The 17974-nt window shown below is 43.7% G+C and overlaps 1 protein-coding gene across 1 annotated transcript in view; it reads right to left on the reverse strand.

Annotated features, from left to right (window-relative positions):
* Nucleotides 1–1577: 1577 nt before the first annotated feature.
* DPYSL2 (dihydropyrimidinase like 2) overlaps nucleotides 1578–17974 on the reverse strand; it is a 59174-nt gene continuing 42777 nt past the window's right edge. Inside the window, exons 6-10 of the mRNA XM_075346457.1 lie at nucleotides 11343–11484; nucleotides 8178–8348; nucleotides 7917–8096; nucleotides 5114–5279; nucleotides 1578–2613 (exon numbers count right to left, since the gene is read on the reverse strand). Of these exons, the coding sequence (XP_075202572.1) occupies nucleotides 2522–2613; nucleotides 5114–5279; nucleotides 7917–8096; nucleotides 8178–8348; nucleotides 11343–11484 (751 nt within the window). The 3' untranslated portion in view covers nucleotides 1578–2521. The remainder of the gene's footprint in view (nucleotides 2614–5113; nucleotides 5280–7916; nucleotides 8097–8177; nucleotides 8349–11342; nucleotides 11485–17974) is intronic.

A 17974-nucleotide genomic window follows, 5' to 3' on the forward strand; every position in this document is an offset into this window, starting at 1 on the left:
TGGGTTTCTCAGCCCTGGATCCCCCCTCCCATTCATGAGTAAAAGTGTCTAAGGGTATGTTCCCATATTGCAGATTTGGGTGCAGATTTTCTGCATCAAAAAGTGCAGAAAATGTGTGGGGTTTTTTCTGCAACATTTGCATATGCGGATGTGGTTTTTTTTTATGCATTGTGATAAGAAAAACGCTGGTAAAAGAAAGCAGAAACAATTGACATCAATTGATTAGTTCAGTTTTTTTCTGTACCAAAATATGCAACGTGTGCACAGCACTTCAGGATTCTCATAGACTTTGCTGGGATGTGTTTTCCCTAGCAGATTGATTTAAAGGGAACCTGTCAGCAGATTTGGTGACTATAAGCTGCGTCCACCACCAGTGGGCTCTTATATACAGCATTCTAACACACTGTATATAAGAGCCCACGCCGCTGTGAAAACATACAAATCACTTTATAATACTCACCTAACGGGCGGTGCAGACGGGTCAGATGGGTGTCTCCGTTCTCCGGGTCCGGCGCCTCCTCTTTCGGCCATCTTTGTCCTCCTCCTTCTGAATCCGGGGTGCATAAAGCATCCTACGTCATACACACTCGCCGGTCCCGTGAAGGCGCACTACAATACTTTGATCAGTCCTGCGCATGACCTCAATTCCGGCGTGTGTGCATGACGTAGGACGCGTCATGCACCCTGGCTTCAGAAAAAGGAGGACAAAGATGGCCGAAAGAGAAGACGCCGGACCCGGAAAACGGAGACACCCATCTGACCCGTCTGCACCGTACCACCCCTTAGGTGAGTATTATAAAGTGTTTTTTAGGTTATATCCCCGGCCTGGGCTTTTTTATACAGCATGTTAGAATGCTGTATATAAGAGCCCGGTGGTGGTGGCCGCAGATTATAGTCACCAAATCCGGTGACAGGTTCCCTTTAAGGGTAAAAAAACAAATGCATCAAAAAATGTAGCATGTGCACACAGCCTAACAGTAAACAAATGTATTTCCTGCCCATAGCAAGCAATCAGAATTCAGCTTTCATATCTAAAACCACTTGGATAAAATGAAAGCTGTGCAATAATTGGTTGCTATGGGCAACAAAGACTAAAAAACAAAAAAAAAATGAAAAACATTTATTACAACAGTCTAAAAAAGAAAAACTTGTCTTTGTTTCCCATAGCAACCGATTACAGTATAGCTCTCATTTGTTAAACTAATCTGGAAAGATTAAAGCTGAGCTTGGATACTACGGGAACAAAGAGTTTCCTTCAGAAACCAAGCACACCATGGCTTCACTTGAGTAGAGCAGTTTAAGAGATTAGAGACTAGTTGCTATGGAAAACAAAGACAAGTTGTTGGGGTCTTTTTTAGACCGTTTGACAAACGTCTGTACCCATAGCAACCAATCACAGAGCAGCTTTCATTTTACCAGAGCACTTTATGAAATGAAAGCAGAATTCTGATTGGTTGCTATGGGCAACAAACCCAGCTTGTAAATTTAGGCCCTTTTGATAATTGAGGCCTAGTAATTTTTGAAGTAATGGTGTCCAGCCGCGATTGGTTGTGTAACTAAGGATCACGCCAGAAGCATTGTTGAAAGCACGACATTTTTATTAGTGGATCCTGTGATAAGAAATAAGAACACAGTGTTTACAAGGGAAAATAAAGACACAAGACTTATCTCTTTGCTATTTAAGACATCGGAGAGAGCACAATTTTCATTCTAGACACATTTATTAGCATAAGCACGACATCTCCTGCACTCAGGAACACAACCACAAATCCCACAATGGGTTAAAACTGCTTGTATGGAACATCTACCCTGCAATGTGAGCCCCGGAGGGTCCCCTCTGAACACCCTACACCCGCACGGACCTGGGGAGGGGGTCTCCACTGTCGTTCAGCCTTCAGTCTTGCGTTAGGGTCATTCTGAGACGTCTTAGCCTTGAATCCGGTGACGATGACATGATGTACACGCCTCCGCCGCGCCCGATATAATCAATTAAGAAAAAAAATTGAACTACCGATCTGTATTTCCGCCATGGTTGAGTAGGCGATGGACATGTCTTCTACGCACCGATTTATTTTCTCACAGAGATGTATAATCCTAAATCCTGACTGTAGCAAGACCGAGATGTTTTCTAGAAGGATGACCGTTCACTTACGTACAAAAGAACGACCGGACTGGGGGGTGACGAGTTTAAAAGAGGGGGAGGAATGGTCACTAGGAAGGACAGGTCTTGAGGGGCTCTCTAATTCATCCCAACTCTGCCCACACACATGCAAACATACCGACTGATACCCGCAATGGGCACACTGCGGGCGCCATTTACATACGTGTATATGTATTCCGAGTACATATACGTACATACATATAGGTGTGTATGAGCGACGTCACACTCCGGTGTCTCCTAGATCTGCTCCTAGAAAAGTCACTGACCCCAAGATTTATTAAAAAAAAAAAAATGCCAGGAATTGGTAAATCTTGGAAAAAAAGGAACTGGAATCCTTGGGGCAGGAGAATTAGTTTGGGTCTAGCCTAAGCTGGTGATATTGGCACGGCCACCGGGAGGCGCCACGATGCGCTGAGTAGTGCGACGAGGGACGTTGTCATCGACCTGTGCTCCTGCAACAAGAGAACAAAGCAAGGTGTAAGACACAAACTGCGGTGATAAGTGTTGTCTGGTGCCACTCCTGAATCGGGAGGTGAGAGGCTTCCATGACGTTGTGTCTGCAGCTCGCCAGTAGAGGAATGGGACAAGTGCATGATCCTGGCAACATTGCAACTCTTTAATTTTTGTAAAGGAGGACAAAGCAAAAAAAAAACAAAACATATTTCTTTGCAGGAGAGTAGAATCAGTGGATGCAAAGAAATGTGTGATGGGTGGCACGGTGGCTCAGTGGTTAGCACTCCAGTCTTGCAGAGCTGGGGTCCTGGGTTCTAGTCCCACTAAGGATAACATCTGCAAAGAGTTTGTATGTTCTCCCAGTGTTTGCGTGGGTTTCCTCTGGGTACTCCGGTTTCCTCCCACACTCCAAAAAATATATTGAGCCCCAATGGGGACAGTGTTGCCAATGTATGTAAAGCGCTGTGGAATTAATAGCGCTATATAAGTGAATAAATAATATATATTATATATATATATATATATATATATATATATATATATATATATATATATATATATATATATATATATATATATATAAAAATAATATGCGTGTTGCCCTCCCACTCCCTGGAGAATCTTCAATTTGTGCTTTCCTCCCTATCTAAACTCTAATACAAGAATGTTTGTGTGATCCGCTCTTCTGAAAACTTAGATAGATACTTTCCTCCCTCTCCACTGTAAGATCTCCATTCCCCATCTGACGATTTGGATACTTTCCTCCCTCTCCACTGTATGATCTTCTTTGCCCTTCTGAAGACTTGAATACCTTTAGCCATTTCCATAGTCTGATCTGCCTTGCCCTTCTGAAGACTTGGATACTTTCCTCCCCATCTACTGTATGATCTTCCTTGCCCTTCTGAAGACATTGATGCTTTCTCCCTCTCCACTGTAAGATCTCCATTGCCCATCTGAAGATTTGGATTCTTTCCTCCCTCTCCACTGTATGATCTCCATTGCCCATCTGAAGACTTGGATACTTTCCTCCCTCTCCACTATATGATCTTCTTTGCCCTTCTGAAGACTTGGGATACTTTCCTCCCTCTCCAGTATATGATCTTCTTTGCCCTTCTGAAGACTTGGGATACTTTCCTTTCTCTCAACTGTACAATCACCATTGCCCTTCTGAATACTTAGATACTTTCTTCCCTCTCCACTGTATGATCTTCCTTGCCCTTCTGAAGACTTGAATAACTTTATCCATTTCCATAGTCTGATCTGCCTTGCCCATCTGAAGACTTGGATACTTTCCTCCCCATCTACTGTATGATCTTCCTTGCCCTTCTGAAGACATTGATGCTTTCCTCCCTCTCCACTGTATGATCTCACTTGCCCTTCTGAAGACATTGATACTTTCCTCCCCCTCCTCTGTATGATCTTCCTTGCCCTTCTGCAGACATTGATACTTTCCTCCCTCTACTGTATGATCTTCCTTGCCCTTCTGAAGACATTGATACTTTCCTCCCTCTCCACTGTAAGATCTCACTTGCCCTTCTGCAGACATTGATACTTTCCTCCCTCTACTGTATGATCTTATTTGCCCTTCTGAAGACATTGATACTTCCTCCCTCTCCACTGTATGATCTTCCTTGCCCTTCTGAAGACATTGATACTTCCCTCCCTCTCCACTGTATGATCTCACTTGCCCTTCTGCAGACATTGATACTTTCCTCCCTCTCCACTGTATGATCTTCCTTGCCCTTCTGAAGACATTGATACTTTCCTCCCTCTCCACTGTATGATGTCACTTGCCCTTCTGAAGACTTGGGATACTTTCCTCCCTATCTACTGTATGATCTTCCTTGCCCTTCTGAAGACTTATAAGCCATATCATAAGCCATATTCGGATTATAAAATGCACCCCTATTTTTCCACCAGTTTTCAGAGGAAAATAGTGTGTCTTTTAATCCAGAAAATACAGAACCCCAAAATAATATCAATAAAAACATCCACTGTGGGTGCAAAAAACAAGCCATCACAGCTCCAGATCCCAAATATTTAAAACATTACGGCTCTGAGAACATCATGACACACGCGAGATTTTTTTTTAAAAAAAAAGTCAGAATTTTTTATTTAATAAAAATAAACACTAATTTGCCACCTACGTACTCGTACTGACTTGGAGAATCATAATTCCAGGTCAGTTTTATGGTAAAATGAACGCTGTAAATAACAGAAACCCTACAAACAATTGCAAAATTTCACTTTTTTGTTGCTTTTCCCCACATTTGGAATTTTTTTTCCCGATTTACCATTACATTATATGATAAAATGAATGGTGTCTTTCAAAAGATCAACTTGTCCCATAAAAAAACAAGCCCTCACACAGCTATAAATCGGCAGTAACAAAAAAGTTATGGTTCTTGGAAGAAGGGGGAGGAAAAAATGAAGATGCAAAATATGAAAAATCGCCCGGTCCTTAAGGGGTTAATGCAAAGGTGAAATGTGAGCGCTCACCTGACAGGCTAAATCCAGACTGGTGGAGGTTCCTTATGGGCTGCGCTGGTTGTTTGGCAGGCGAGGTCTTGGCGGAAGAAGCGGGTGTTACGGCTTTTGGAGTCACAGAGACTTCACAGACGGGTCCATCGTACAGTCCCCGGGGAACTCCTCGCAGCTCAGCCAGCTAGACACATTACAATATCACTTAAGACATTGCTGTCAACACGGATTTTTCAGATCATATTAAAGGGAATCAGTCACCACATTTTTTCTATTTAGTCTGAGAGCAGCATAATGTAGAGACAGAGACCCTGATTCCAGCCATGTGTCACTTACTGGGCTGTGTGCTGTCATTTTGATAAAATCAAGTGTTTTACTAGCAGAAGATTATTACTACAAGACTACTTGCCTGCTGCTAGGCAGTCCAGGCATGCCCCCCCCCCCCCCCACCACCACTGATTGGCATTTTTCTGCCTATGCACAGTGCACACAGAAAGCTGTCAGTCAGTGGTGTGGATGGGGTTATACAGAGCTCAGCATTCAGAGAACTGCTAGATCTGCAGCAGAGAAAAAACAGGGATTTTATCAAACCTACAGCAACAGCTCAGTAAAGTGACATCACTGGAATCAGAATCTCTGCCCTATATCATGATATTCTCAGATGGTGGCACAAAAATCTGGTGACAGATCCCCTTTACGTTAACTGTAGAACCACATTAAGATGAGAGCTAATTCTCTTTTCCTAATGATTATGCACGATCATCATCATAAATCCATCTTATAGTCCATAGTTCAGTATTATAGCCCACCTTATAGTGCATAGTTTTATCTTATAGCCCATCTTATAATCCATATGATGGAACTATGGACTATAAGATGGGTTATAAGATAATCTATATGATGGAACTATGGACTATCTTATAACCCATCTTATAGTCCATAGTTCCATCATATAGACTATCTTATAATCCAGAGCTCTATCTTATAGGCTATATTATAGTCCATAGTTCAGTCTTGTAGTCCATCTTACAGTCAATAGCTCCATCTTATACCCATAGCTCCATCTTATAGTCCATCTTATAGTCCATGGTTCAATCCTATAGTCCATAGCTCCATCTTATAGTCCATCCTATAGTCTATAGTTCAATCCTACAGTCCATAGCTCTATCTTATAGTCCATCTTATACCTATAGTTCCATTTTATAGTCCATAGTTCAATCCTATAGTCCATAGCTCCCTCTTATAGTCCATAGTTCAATCCTATAGTCCATAGCTCCCTCTTATAGTCCATTGCTCCATCTTATAGCCCATCTTATAGTCCATAGTTCAATCCTACAATCCATAGCTCCATCTTATAGTCTATTGTTCAATCCTACAGTCCATAGCCCTATCTTATACCCATAGTTCCATCTTATAGTCCATAGCTCCATTTTATAGTCCATCTTATAGTCCATAGCTCCCTCTTATAGTCCATCTTATAGTCCATTGCTCCATCTTATAGCTCATCTTATAGTCCATAGTTCAATCCTACAGTCCATAGCTCCATCTTATAGTCCATAGTTCAATCCTATAGTCCATAGCCCTATCTTATAGTCCATCTTATACCCATAGTTCCATCTTATAGTCCAATCCTATAGTCCATAACTCCCTCTTATAGTCCATCTAATAGTCCATAGCTCCATTTCATAGTCCATCTTATAGTCCATAGTTCAATCCTATAGTCCATAGCTCCCTCTTATAGTCCATCTTATAGTCCATAGTTCAATCCTATAGTCCATAGCTCCCTCTTAGTCCATAGTTCAATCATATAGTCCATAGCTCCATCTTATAATCCATTTTATAGTCCATAGTTCAATCATATAGTCCGTAGCTCCATCTTATACCCATAGTTCCATCTTACAGTCCATAACTCCATCTTATAGTCTACATTATAGTCCATAGTTCAATCCTATAGTCAATAGCTCCCTCTTATACCCATAGTTCTATCTTACTGTCCATAGTTCCATCTTACAGTCCATAACTCCATCTTATAGTCTACATTATAGTCCATAGTTCAATCCTATAGTCAATAGCTCCCTCTTATACCCATAGTTCTATCTTACTGTCCATAGTTCCATCTTACAGTCCATATATACTCTTATAGTCTTCCTTATAGTCCATAGTTAAATCTTATAGTCAATCTTATAGTCCATAGCTCCATCTTCTATAATCACCCCTATTTTGTGCTAATAAAAGCAATTATTCAGGGTTATGAAGTGATTGTCAATTATCAATACGTGATCAATCCATCTTATAGTCCATCGTTCCATCTTATAGTCCATGTTATAGTCCATAGTTCTATCTTTTATAATTACACCTATTTTATGCTAATATATGCATTTTTTTGGCTTATTAATTGATGGCCAATTATCAATACATGATCGATGGTGGTCTGACCCTCAGAAAATCTGCTAAACATCTAGACCCAGTGAATGGTCTACGCGGCAGTCCCATCCACAACCACAGTCATGTATCCTGTCTACGTGACTGTACCCTGACAAATGAGGACAGTGCCGGGCCCCCTAATACCTTACGATGGACAGCATTCCTGGGATTCAGTGCTTTATAATGAAACCCTGATGGCCGGTCACCTTACAAATGTATTTACTTCTCCATTATATTCTCTCTCTTTAAAAAATAAAATCCTTGATTTTACTTCCCGCTCTGTCTTGTGGGCTCCTCAAATGGCCGTGGTGTTTACAAACTATCTGAAACACTTGTGCACCTACCAGGAGGCTCCACACCATGTCAGAGGAGGATTTCTCGTTATTACTGCACTCACCCGGCTTCGGGCCTTGATCCTCTTGTACACGTAGTCTGGGAATGGTTTCCTGGGAATGTAGCGGCCAGATCCCTCGGTGGCATGGAGATTGCCGTCCTCAAGAACAATCTTTCCTTGGCTGATGACCACCAGAGGACTTCCGCGGCACTCCATCCCTTCGAAGATATTGTACTCCACCGCCTGCAATGAGATATAAGTGAAAGTCCGGGACGGTGAAATCCACCAAGACGGTCATCCATAAATGTTGAGAAATGTACTTACACTGTTGTGAGTTTTGGCTGAGATCGTTCTTACACTATCTGGATCCCAGATCACCAGATCGGCGTCAGATCCCACTGCAATGCGGCCTTTTCGAGGGTACAGGTTGAATATTTTGGCAGCGTTGGTACTGGTGACCGCAACAAATTGGTTTTCATCCATTTTTCCAGTCACCTACAAAAACAAAGTCAAAAAACAAGAATACCAAGAAGCCCACACCCAAACGAGACCTTCAGGTCTCTTAATGAAAACATAGTACAGGAAAATTAATGAAGTCTTCTCCATGAAGGCAAAATGTGTAAACAGCTTGTTGATATCTTACTTCTACCCCGAGATAGGCTTATTTGAAGTTACAGGCCCGAAGCCTGAAAAGGCACTACTGAGAGATCTACCTTGTTGTCATGGCAGCTATGTATGGCAAAATCAACAGTACCCTGTACTTCTATATATGACTGCCATCCACACAAGGGCAATACTTGCCAGAAATCGGACAGGCGTCAGTAGTGCAGCCTCATACTTTAGGCCTGAAACTTTAAAAGGTGGTTTACTGACCCCCTAAAAAATGTGAAACCTCAAAATGCTGGAAACTAAAATAAATAATACTCACCTTATAAATCCCCTGCTGGGTTTCCCTGCCCACCTCTGTACTTTCTATTGGGTCCAGCTGGGCATATTACCGCAACACGTCACTCCAGATAGACCAAGAAGAGACAGGTTTTGTACTTTCTCAGGCAGATATGTGACCGCTGCAGCCGATCATTAACCACAGTGGTTGCTGCAGTGATTGTCTGCAGCAGTAAAGGAATTTCTGGACCAAATAGGAAGTATGTAGACTTTGGGGGAGATGGGGGGTAGCAAATACCTCCGATTAGAAATGTAGTATAGTTCTCCTGATTAGTTATGTCACTTACCTCATGTGCGGGGCATTGCAGCTTAGGTATCCATGGTTAAGTCTACTCATAGTGAGAGATAGTTAATTGCTTGTGGTTATAACAAATATCATAGATATATAAGCTGTAATGCCCTGCACATGAGGTAAGTCACATGGCTATATCTGGAGAACTATACTAGTCTAGCATATACTAGCACCATGGATGAGCCGCCCGAACCTCTCCCATGCTCCAATCCTCTTGGGCATCAATAGAGCGTGGGGACTGAAGCATACAGCAATCCAGCCAAAATCAGAACAGCGCCTGCAAGCTCGGCCACAAATAGCTTGCACAGTCTGCACTCATTGTCTAGGAGACCGGCCACCACTGATATAATATTTTTTATGTTTGGCTAATTTTTAGACCGTCTCAAGCTGTTATTACACCATGTTCCAAATTCTTATGCAAATTAGATTTAAGTGTCATAGCGATTAATAATTAAATTCATTGATGGTTTTGTGTCTCAGGGTTCTTTGGATCACTGAAATCAATCTCAGATACCTGTGATAATTAGTTTGCCAGGTAAAGGCCAATAAAATGAAAAGTGGATGTTCCACAATATTAAGCAGGCCACAGTTTTCAAGCAACATGGGAAAGAAAAAGGATCTCTCTGCTGCCGAAAAGCATTAAATAGTGCAATGTCTTGGACAAGGGATGAAAACATTAGATATTTGACGAAAACTTAAGCCTCATCATTGTACTGTGAAGAGATTTGTGGCTGATTCAGAGCACATACGTGTTCGTGCAGATAAAGGCAGAATGAGGAAGGTTTCTGCCAGGCAAGCCCATCAGATTAAGAGAGCAGATGCTAAAAAGCCATTACAAACCAGCAAACAGATAATTGAAGCTGCTGGTGCCTCTGGAGTCCCTCGAACTTCAAGGTGTAGGATCCTTCAAAGGCTTGCTGTGGTGCATAAACCTACTATTCAGCCACCCCTAACCAGTGCTCACAAGCAAAAATGGTTGCAGAGGGCCCAGAAATACATGAAGACTAATTTTCAAACAGTCTTGTTTACTGATGAGTGTGGAGAACCCTGGATGGTCCAGATGGATGGAGTAGTGGATGGTTGATGGATGGCCGCCATATCTCAACAAGGCTGTGACGTCAGCAAGGAGGTGGAGGAGTCATGTTTTGGGCCAGAATCATGGAGAGACATCTGGTAGGCCCCTTTAGGGTTCCTGAAGGTGTGAAAATGACCTCTGCTAAGTATATAGAGTTTCTGACTGACAACTTTCTTCCATGGTACAAAAAGCAGAAATGTGCCTTCAGAAGCAAAATCATCTTCATGCATGACAATGCACCATCTCATGCTGCAAAGAATACCTCTGTGTCATTGGCTGCTATGGGCATAAAAGGAGATAAACTCATGGTGTGGCCACCATCTTCCCCTGACCTCAACCCTATAGAGAACCTTTGGAGTATCATGAAGCAAAAGATCTATGAGGGTGGGAGGCAGTTCACATCAAAACAGCAGCTCTGGGAGGCTATTCTGACATCATGCAAAGAGATTCAAGCAGAAACTCTCCAAAAACTCACAAGGTCAATGGATGCAAGAATTGTGAAGGTGATATCAGAGAAGGGCTCCTATGTTACATGTAACTTGGCCTGTTAAGATGTTTTGGATATAAATAGCTTTTTATTTTAGTAACTGTGACCTCCTAATGCTGCAAATTCCACAAACGAGCATTTTCAGTTCTTTAAAACATATAAAATATTTAGAAACTCTCCTGTGCCTAATAATTTGGAACAGTGCATTTTGAGGGTTTTTTTTTTAATTTTGAAGATTACACTGTTATCATTGGGAGGTTTCTTCAATAAAATTCGATGTATACTCTAACGGGTGATGACTTTTATTAGACTGTCATTTGCACTGGCCATTTAGGAAAATCAGAGAAAAATATCATTTGCATAATAATTTGGAACATGGTGTATATGTTTGGCTGATTTTTAGACCGTGTAGTCCAAGTCTAATATTTCTGAACCAAATTCTAAACTTTCTACTCCGAACCCCTTTTTGAGCAGAAAAAGCAAAAGGTGTTGAACTTCTCATGTTTTTTGGGTGCATTTTTGGCCATTGAAAGTGAAGCAAATTATCACGAAACACAATTCTGGCCCAATTTTGGAGCAGAATCTGGCGTACATGCAAAAGGAAAGTTCCCCCATGTTTACTATGGAAAATCTGGAAATGTCACCTCCTCTCTTACGAGAGACAAACCCTGGTTAGGTCCGTATACCCACCACAGCCCGGTCCCACACGATGCTCATCCTCTCCTCGGCTCCATTGGTCCCTTCTGGAATTATTGTAAAATTGTCTTTTCCAACAGCTTTCTGAGCCGTGTTAAAAGTGCAGTGTGCGCTCCCGCAGACCTGCAGGTCACCGCTGAAAGACGTACAACAAATATTAGTACCCATTTTAACTTATGGTGATCATCTATGTAGCATAAAATATATCATGCCACCAGTCATCTGTATATACTTCTTTTTATGTACATGAGTCTCGTTATCATCACAGACAGCAATTTTGTATAACATTACCAACAGGTAATGTTACAGCTCACCTTCTCCTCCTCCTTTCAAAAACATCCAGATTACAACATGCCCTTTACTGTGATACAAATAGGGTCAGTCTATTGCTAATCATATTCATGTGAAGAAAAGGTAGTAGAAGTGTAATATTAATCTCAGTGGCAAATGGAAAAATTGCTAATTTAATATATGACCCATGAATAAGCGACCATAATCCATTGCGAAACGTACGTCGGGTCCTCCACGCGGAGTGCTTCCATCTGCAGGCTTTGTGCACCGGCGCCCCAGGTATTACCGCTGATTCTCTGCTAGCCGCTTACCCGGCGATTACTTCAGGCTTAGGTATATGGCGTACACCCGGTCATCATTGCTTGCTTATCCTTCACTTCCACTCACAGGCTTTGTGTACCGGGCGCCCAAGGTTTTACTTCTGACCTCCAATGTTAGCAGTTTTTTCGGCCTTTATTTTTAGGTCACCTGATGTAGGGCGCTTACCAGGTTCACTCTTGTCTGTGTACCCACTGTACCACCTCTTTTGTACTGGCTTTACTTTTTATTGTATTATTGCTGTGTCATATGGAAAATGCAAAATTCCATTTTTTAATATATTTGTCTTAATAAAAATTACCTTTTAAATTTTTGCACCTTTAAAACTCCTTGTTCTCCTTGTCTTTTTAATATATATACACCGTATTTATTTTGTTTATATTTCTAAGTATGTGTACTACTATAAGTATTTGTAATGTTTACATATTTTTATTTTTTTATATTTACAAGTATATGTATTTTTTTATATTTTATTATATATTTATGTATTTTTTTATATTTAAGTATATGTACTACTATAAGTATGTAAATACATATTTTTTATTATATTTTTTTAATATTTATAGTTATATGTATTTTTCATATTTTGTTTTTTAATATTTATAAATATTTTAATTTAATTAAAATATTTATAAATATTAAAAAAACAAAATATGAAAAATACATATAACTATAAATATTAAAAATAAAAAATAATATATAAAAAATATTATGTATTTACATACGGTACATACTTATAGTAGTACATATACTTAAATATAAAAAAACAGAAATATCAAAATATAAAAAATACATATACTTATAAATATAAAAAAAATAAAAATATTTAAACAATACAAATATTTATAGTAGTACACATACTTAGAAATATAAACAAAATACATAAATATATAATAAAAAAATATATAAATATACTTATATTAAAAAACAAAATATGAAAAATACAAATGCCTATAAATATTAAAAAATATAATAAAAATGAATATATAAAAAATATATGTATTTACATACTTATAGTAGTACATACACTTAAATATAAAAAAATACATATACTTCTAAATATAAAAAAAAGAGAATTTTGTTTACTTACCGTAAATTCTTTTTCTTATAGTTCCGTCATGGGAGACCCAGACCATGGGTGTATAGCTACTGCCTCCGGAGGACACACAAAGTTACTACACTCAAAACGTGTAGCTCCTCCCTCCTAGCATATACACCCCCTGCTAGCCAGTCCTAGCCAGTTTAGTGCAAAAGCTGAAGGAGGACATCCACCCACAAGTAGAGATAGAGTAAAACCCAGAATAACCGGAGCCTCTGTCTACAACAACAGCCGGTGAAGACACACGGAACAAGAAAACTTGCCAACAGGCAATAGGGAGGGTGCTGGGTCTCCCATGACGGAACTATAAGAAAAAGAATTTACGGTAAGTAAACAAAATTCTCTTTTTCTTTATCGTTCCTATGGGAGACCCAGACCATGGGACGTCCCAAAGCAGTCCATGGGTGGGAAGAAACAGACAACTGAGAAGCAGGAAAACCCAACTTCACAAATGGGCGACAGACACCTGAAAGATGCGTCTGCCGAAGCGCGCGTCTGCCAAAGCAAGAGCATGCCTTGGATAGAGCTTCGAAAAAGTATGCAGACTAATTCGAGCTGCCGTCTGACAGACCTACTGAGCCGTAGCCTGAAAGCCGAAAAGGCACCGACAGGTCTGATCAAATGTGCTCTGATCCCCAGCGGGGAAGGCACTTGAGTACACTTGTAGGCCTCGGAAATGGCCGACCTAAGCTAACGAACAAGGGTCGGCTTAGATGCAGAGAGACCGCTATGCTGAGTACTAGAGAGAGGTGCACCGCCTAATAACGGCGGTGCGAGACACCTAGATCCGGGGCGTCCGCACCAGATCCAGGATATGCAACGCTTTCTCAAAGCGATGAAGAGGAGCCGGACAAAAGGAAGGCAGGAAAATTGCCCCGGATAAGGTGGAAGCAGTAACCACCTTAGGGAAAAAAGTCCGGAGTCGGACGGAGACCACCTTGTCTTGATGCAAAAGACCAAAAAAGGGGGTGACTCAGAGAGAGTGCAGCCAGAACTCCCTGGCAGGAAATTATAGCCACTAGAAAGACTACTTTCTGTGAAAGATGAAACAAAGAAACCTCCCTAAGAAGCGCAAAGGGGGGTTTCCGGGAACCGGGAGGACCGGATTAAGGTCCCAGGGCTCCATAGACCGCCGGAAAGGCGGAATGATGTGAGACGCGCCCTTAAAGGAGCGCACCGGAGCCAGCCGGACGATACGCCGCTGGCATATACCGACAGAACGGAGACCTGTCCCTTAATGAGGGATAGTCCTAGCTGTAGACCGGACTGTGGAAGGGACAGGAGGGTCGGCAAGGCTAAAAAGGTCCAAGGACACCTTGGAGCTCGAGTCATAGCGGAGATGACTTCAGGAAGGATACCAGAAGTCGCCAAGATCCAGGACTCAATAGCTACGCCGTCAATCCGAGAATCCAGAATTCTGACGGAAAAAACGGACCTTCTGAGAAAAAGTCTGGACGGACCGGAAGATGCCATGGCAATCCAACGGACAGAAGGAGCAGGTCAGGATACGAAGCCTGCCTGGGTCAGTCTGTAAGAGAATGACCCGACGGCCCCCTTCCCTGATCTTGTGCAGGGCTCTGGGCAAGAGGTAGAGACGAAGCTGGGATCAAACATGAACCAGTGTGTCTACCGCAAAACCTGAGGATTGTGGACCACGGTTGGACAGCTGAAATAATCTGCCCGCAGTTTTGACATCTAGGATGTGGGCTGCGGATACGGTGGACTAGGAGTCCCTTGTCCAGTGAAGAATGTTGAGGCGCCAAGATTGCCAGGCGGCTTAGTGTCCCGATCTGGAAATTGATGTAGGCAAACGCTGTAACGTTATCCGACTGAACTCGAATGTGCCTAGCCGCCAACAGATGGTGAAGGCTTAGAGAGCTAGAATACAGCTCTGGTTTCTAGCCCATTGATCTAGAGGGCTGATTCGGACAGAGTCCAAGCGCCCTGCGCTCCGCGGTGGAGATATAATGCTCCCAAGGCGGAAAGACCAGCACCCTGGTGAGAATCACCTGGGACGGGGCCAGGAAGGAGCGTCCCTGAGACAGAGTGGTCGAAACCACCCCTGAAAACGAGCCCCAGGTCAGTGGCAAAGCCACCACCCCGTGGAAGGAGGGAGTTCGCGTGTACAGCGGACAACATCCAGTCTCAGAGGGCACAGGAGAAACTGGGCAAGGAATCGCTTCCATTGACGCCACCGTCTGACCAGCACCTGTATTTGGTGTCTGATAGAACGACGTCGACCGCCAGCGGAGGGACTACTTATCGACTAAGAGCGGCTTCACAAGAGCCGACAGTCTCGAATTGCGTCCTTGAGAGCCTCTGGTTCGAAGTCAGAGTGGACTTGAACAGAATGACAAGCCACCCGAATAGGTTAGAGTGGCGAGAGTAAGCGAAGTACTCTGCTAAAAGTCTGCACTGGATGAAGGCCTGAGAAGAAGGCCGTCTAGGGCAAACGATCACTGTCAATCCCTAGGGGTGCAGGACCCTAATCACAGCAGCCCCAATGAGAATACTCGAGGGGCCGTGGCCAACCCCAAGGGAAGAGCCACGAATTGGACCACTCTGATGGCAAAACGCAGTCAACGCTGGTGTGAAACTGCGATTGACCGTTGCAGAAAAGCATCTCTGATGCCGAAGGCTGCGAGGGAATCTCCTTGGGTTCTTGATTGATCCGGTGAAAAAAAACACACGGAACAAGACCGAGACTCCATGTGAAAACGCCACACCTGACCATGCTTGAAAAGCTAAAGATCCAGGTCGGAAGGCACCGCCCTCTTCGGGGACTAGAAATAGATTTAAACAAAAATCTCAGAACCGTTTCCAGTCGGGATTCGGTACAATTACTCCATTGGCCTGCAAGAAATGCCACGGCTTATGAGAAGGCGGCGGCCTTGGAGCCGGGAGGAGGTAACAGAAAAAATCTGTTTGGCGGGTGGACAGAACTCCATCTTGTAGCCATGGGAGATATAATCCCGCCCCCACTGAACGGAGACGTGTTAGAACCATACGTCGCCAAGTGGAGAGAGCCTGCCACCGACTAGGAGGAGGTTGGCGTGGCTAGATAGCTCGGAGGAAGCTGACTAAGTGGCAGCATCTCCTGCGGTCTTCTGAAGACGCAGCTTCAAGCCAATTGGTTCTATGAACCTAGGCCGAGCTAGAGGACGATCAGATGGATGAACGGAAACCACCGAAAACTCAACTGATTCCTGCCCTGGACAGGTTCCCTGGTTTAGGTTTGTGGCAAGGAAGAACACTCCCCGCCAAGAGCTTCCTAAATTTCATCCAGTCGGTTCCGAAGAGACTGGTCCCACGAAAGGGGAGCCTAGCAAGGAACCTCTATAGAGGCATCTGTCTTCAATTTCCGAAGCCACAGGAGCCTGCGGATAGCGAGGAAAGTAGCGAAGACCACCGCCGTGCGGTGTCCAGCATGGCAGACCTGGCAGAGGATGAAAAGACTGAAGTCTGGAAGTTCAGGCAACCGTTTTGGGCATAGAGTCCCTGTGATGGAATGCATCTCCTCTGAGGAGCCGTCAGCCACCGACATAACGGTCCGGGCTGAGCCACCTGAGGTGAATGAGCCCACTTCTTGACCACTATTGGTGGACAGGGGAAACACAGTCCTCAGAATCACGCTTCATGGGAAGCGACTGTCAGAGTGGACCCTGGGCTGGTCACAGGGGCCTGAAAACTGGAGTGGTTAAGGAACACACGTTGTGTTCAAATAGATAAGGTAACTCCGGCGGATTGAGGTCCAGTACAAAATTAATGTACCGTGGGATCCTTATAGAGGTGCCGTCAGCCACTGATACAACTATCCGGGCTGAAAGTCTAGACACCGGAGTGGCCACCCTTGGCAAATGAGTACACTCCTTGACCACCTTTGATGGGAGGGGGAGTCAGGCAGCAGAACCCCGCTGTGGGATCTGCAGGACAGGCTGCGGGCTTGGACGCCTGAAAACTGGAGTGGTTAAGGAACACACTCCTCGTCTTGTTAAAGGTATACTGATGCCTTTCTGTTAGCGGGGAATACTCCCCTGATACAGGCGGATGGAGGTCCAATACAAGTATAATGGACGCAATCCAATCATTCGCATCCACGTCACCTACGGACGGATCAAAGTACCTAAAGTAGCGTCCGAGCCCCTGGTAGAGACATCTTCCTCGTCCAGTGAGTCAGCTCGTAATCGGAGCTGCGGGACGGGGAGGATAGGGGACCCTGCGTCTCCCAGTCAGGAGGACGGGGTCTGTGAGGTTTGCTGAGCGAGCAGAAAACGCCCTGAGAAGGGGGCTGCATACTCAGCAGATGCCGGGACAGGCCGGGTCCGTGCCGGTTCAGGCAATATGAGTTTACATGCAGAACATGTAGTATACAGCCTTGGAGCTTTGCTCCTAGTGTGAGACATGCTGCTGAGGAGGTTCTATAATAAAGAATTAACTCCCTCAGAATGCCGTGATCGTGTATAAAAGTGCACAGCCAGAGGTTGTGACTTATCAGGCCGCTATTGTGAGTGCCCCCCCAGGTTCCAAGCCTGGACCCCCAGCCAGATATCCACTCCCTCTGCTGCAGAGCAGCCAGCGCCGATCAGCGTACTAAGAACGCTGAGAAAATGGCGCCAGAGTGAGGGGGGGGGGGCAGGGGTTAACCTAGGAGCGGGAATCGGAGGGCTAAGGCATGTACAGGGGAGGGAATCATCTCCTAAAACGGAGTGTTGTCCCCTGTGCAGAGCGGCCGGCGGGCGGCGCTGCAGTGTCCCCTTGCATGACTAACATGCAGGGGAACAAAACGAAACTAGGCCACGGCTGAAGCCGGGGCCTAGAGTTATACATGCGGCCGAAAATCAGGCATCATCGGCGCGGTACTCAGTAAAAACTGAGAAACCGGCCGGAAAAACTGTAAAAAGCAGCATTATCAACATAA

This window comes from Anomaloglossus baeobatrachus, chromosome 4 (genome assembly GCF_048569485.1).
Source record: "Anomaloglossus baeobatrachus isolate aAnoBae1 chromosome 4, aAnoBae1.hap1, whole genome shotgun sequence".
In the NCBI taxonomy this organism is placed as follows: Eukaryota; Metazoa; Chordata; class Amphibia; order Anura; family Aromobatidae; genus Anomaloglossus; species Anomaloglossus baeobatrachus.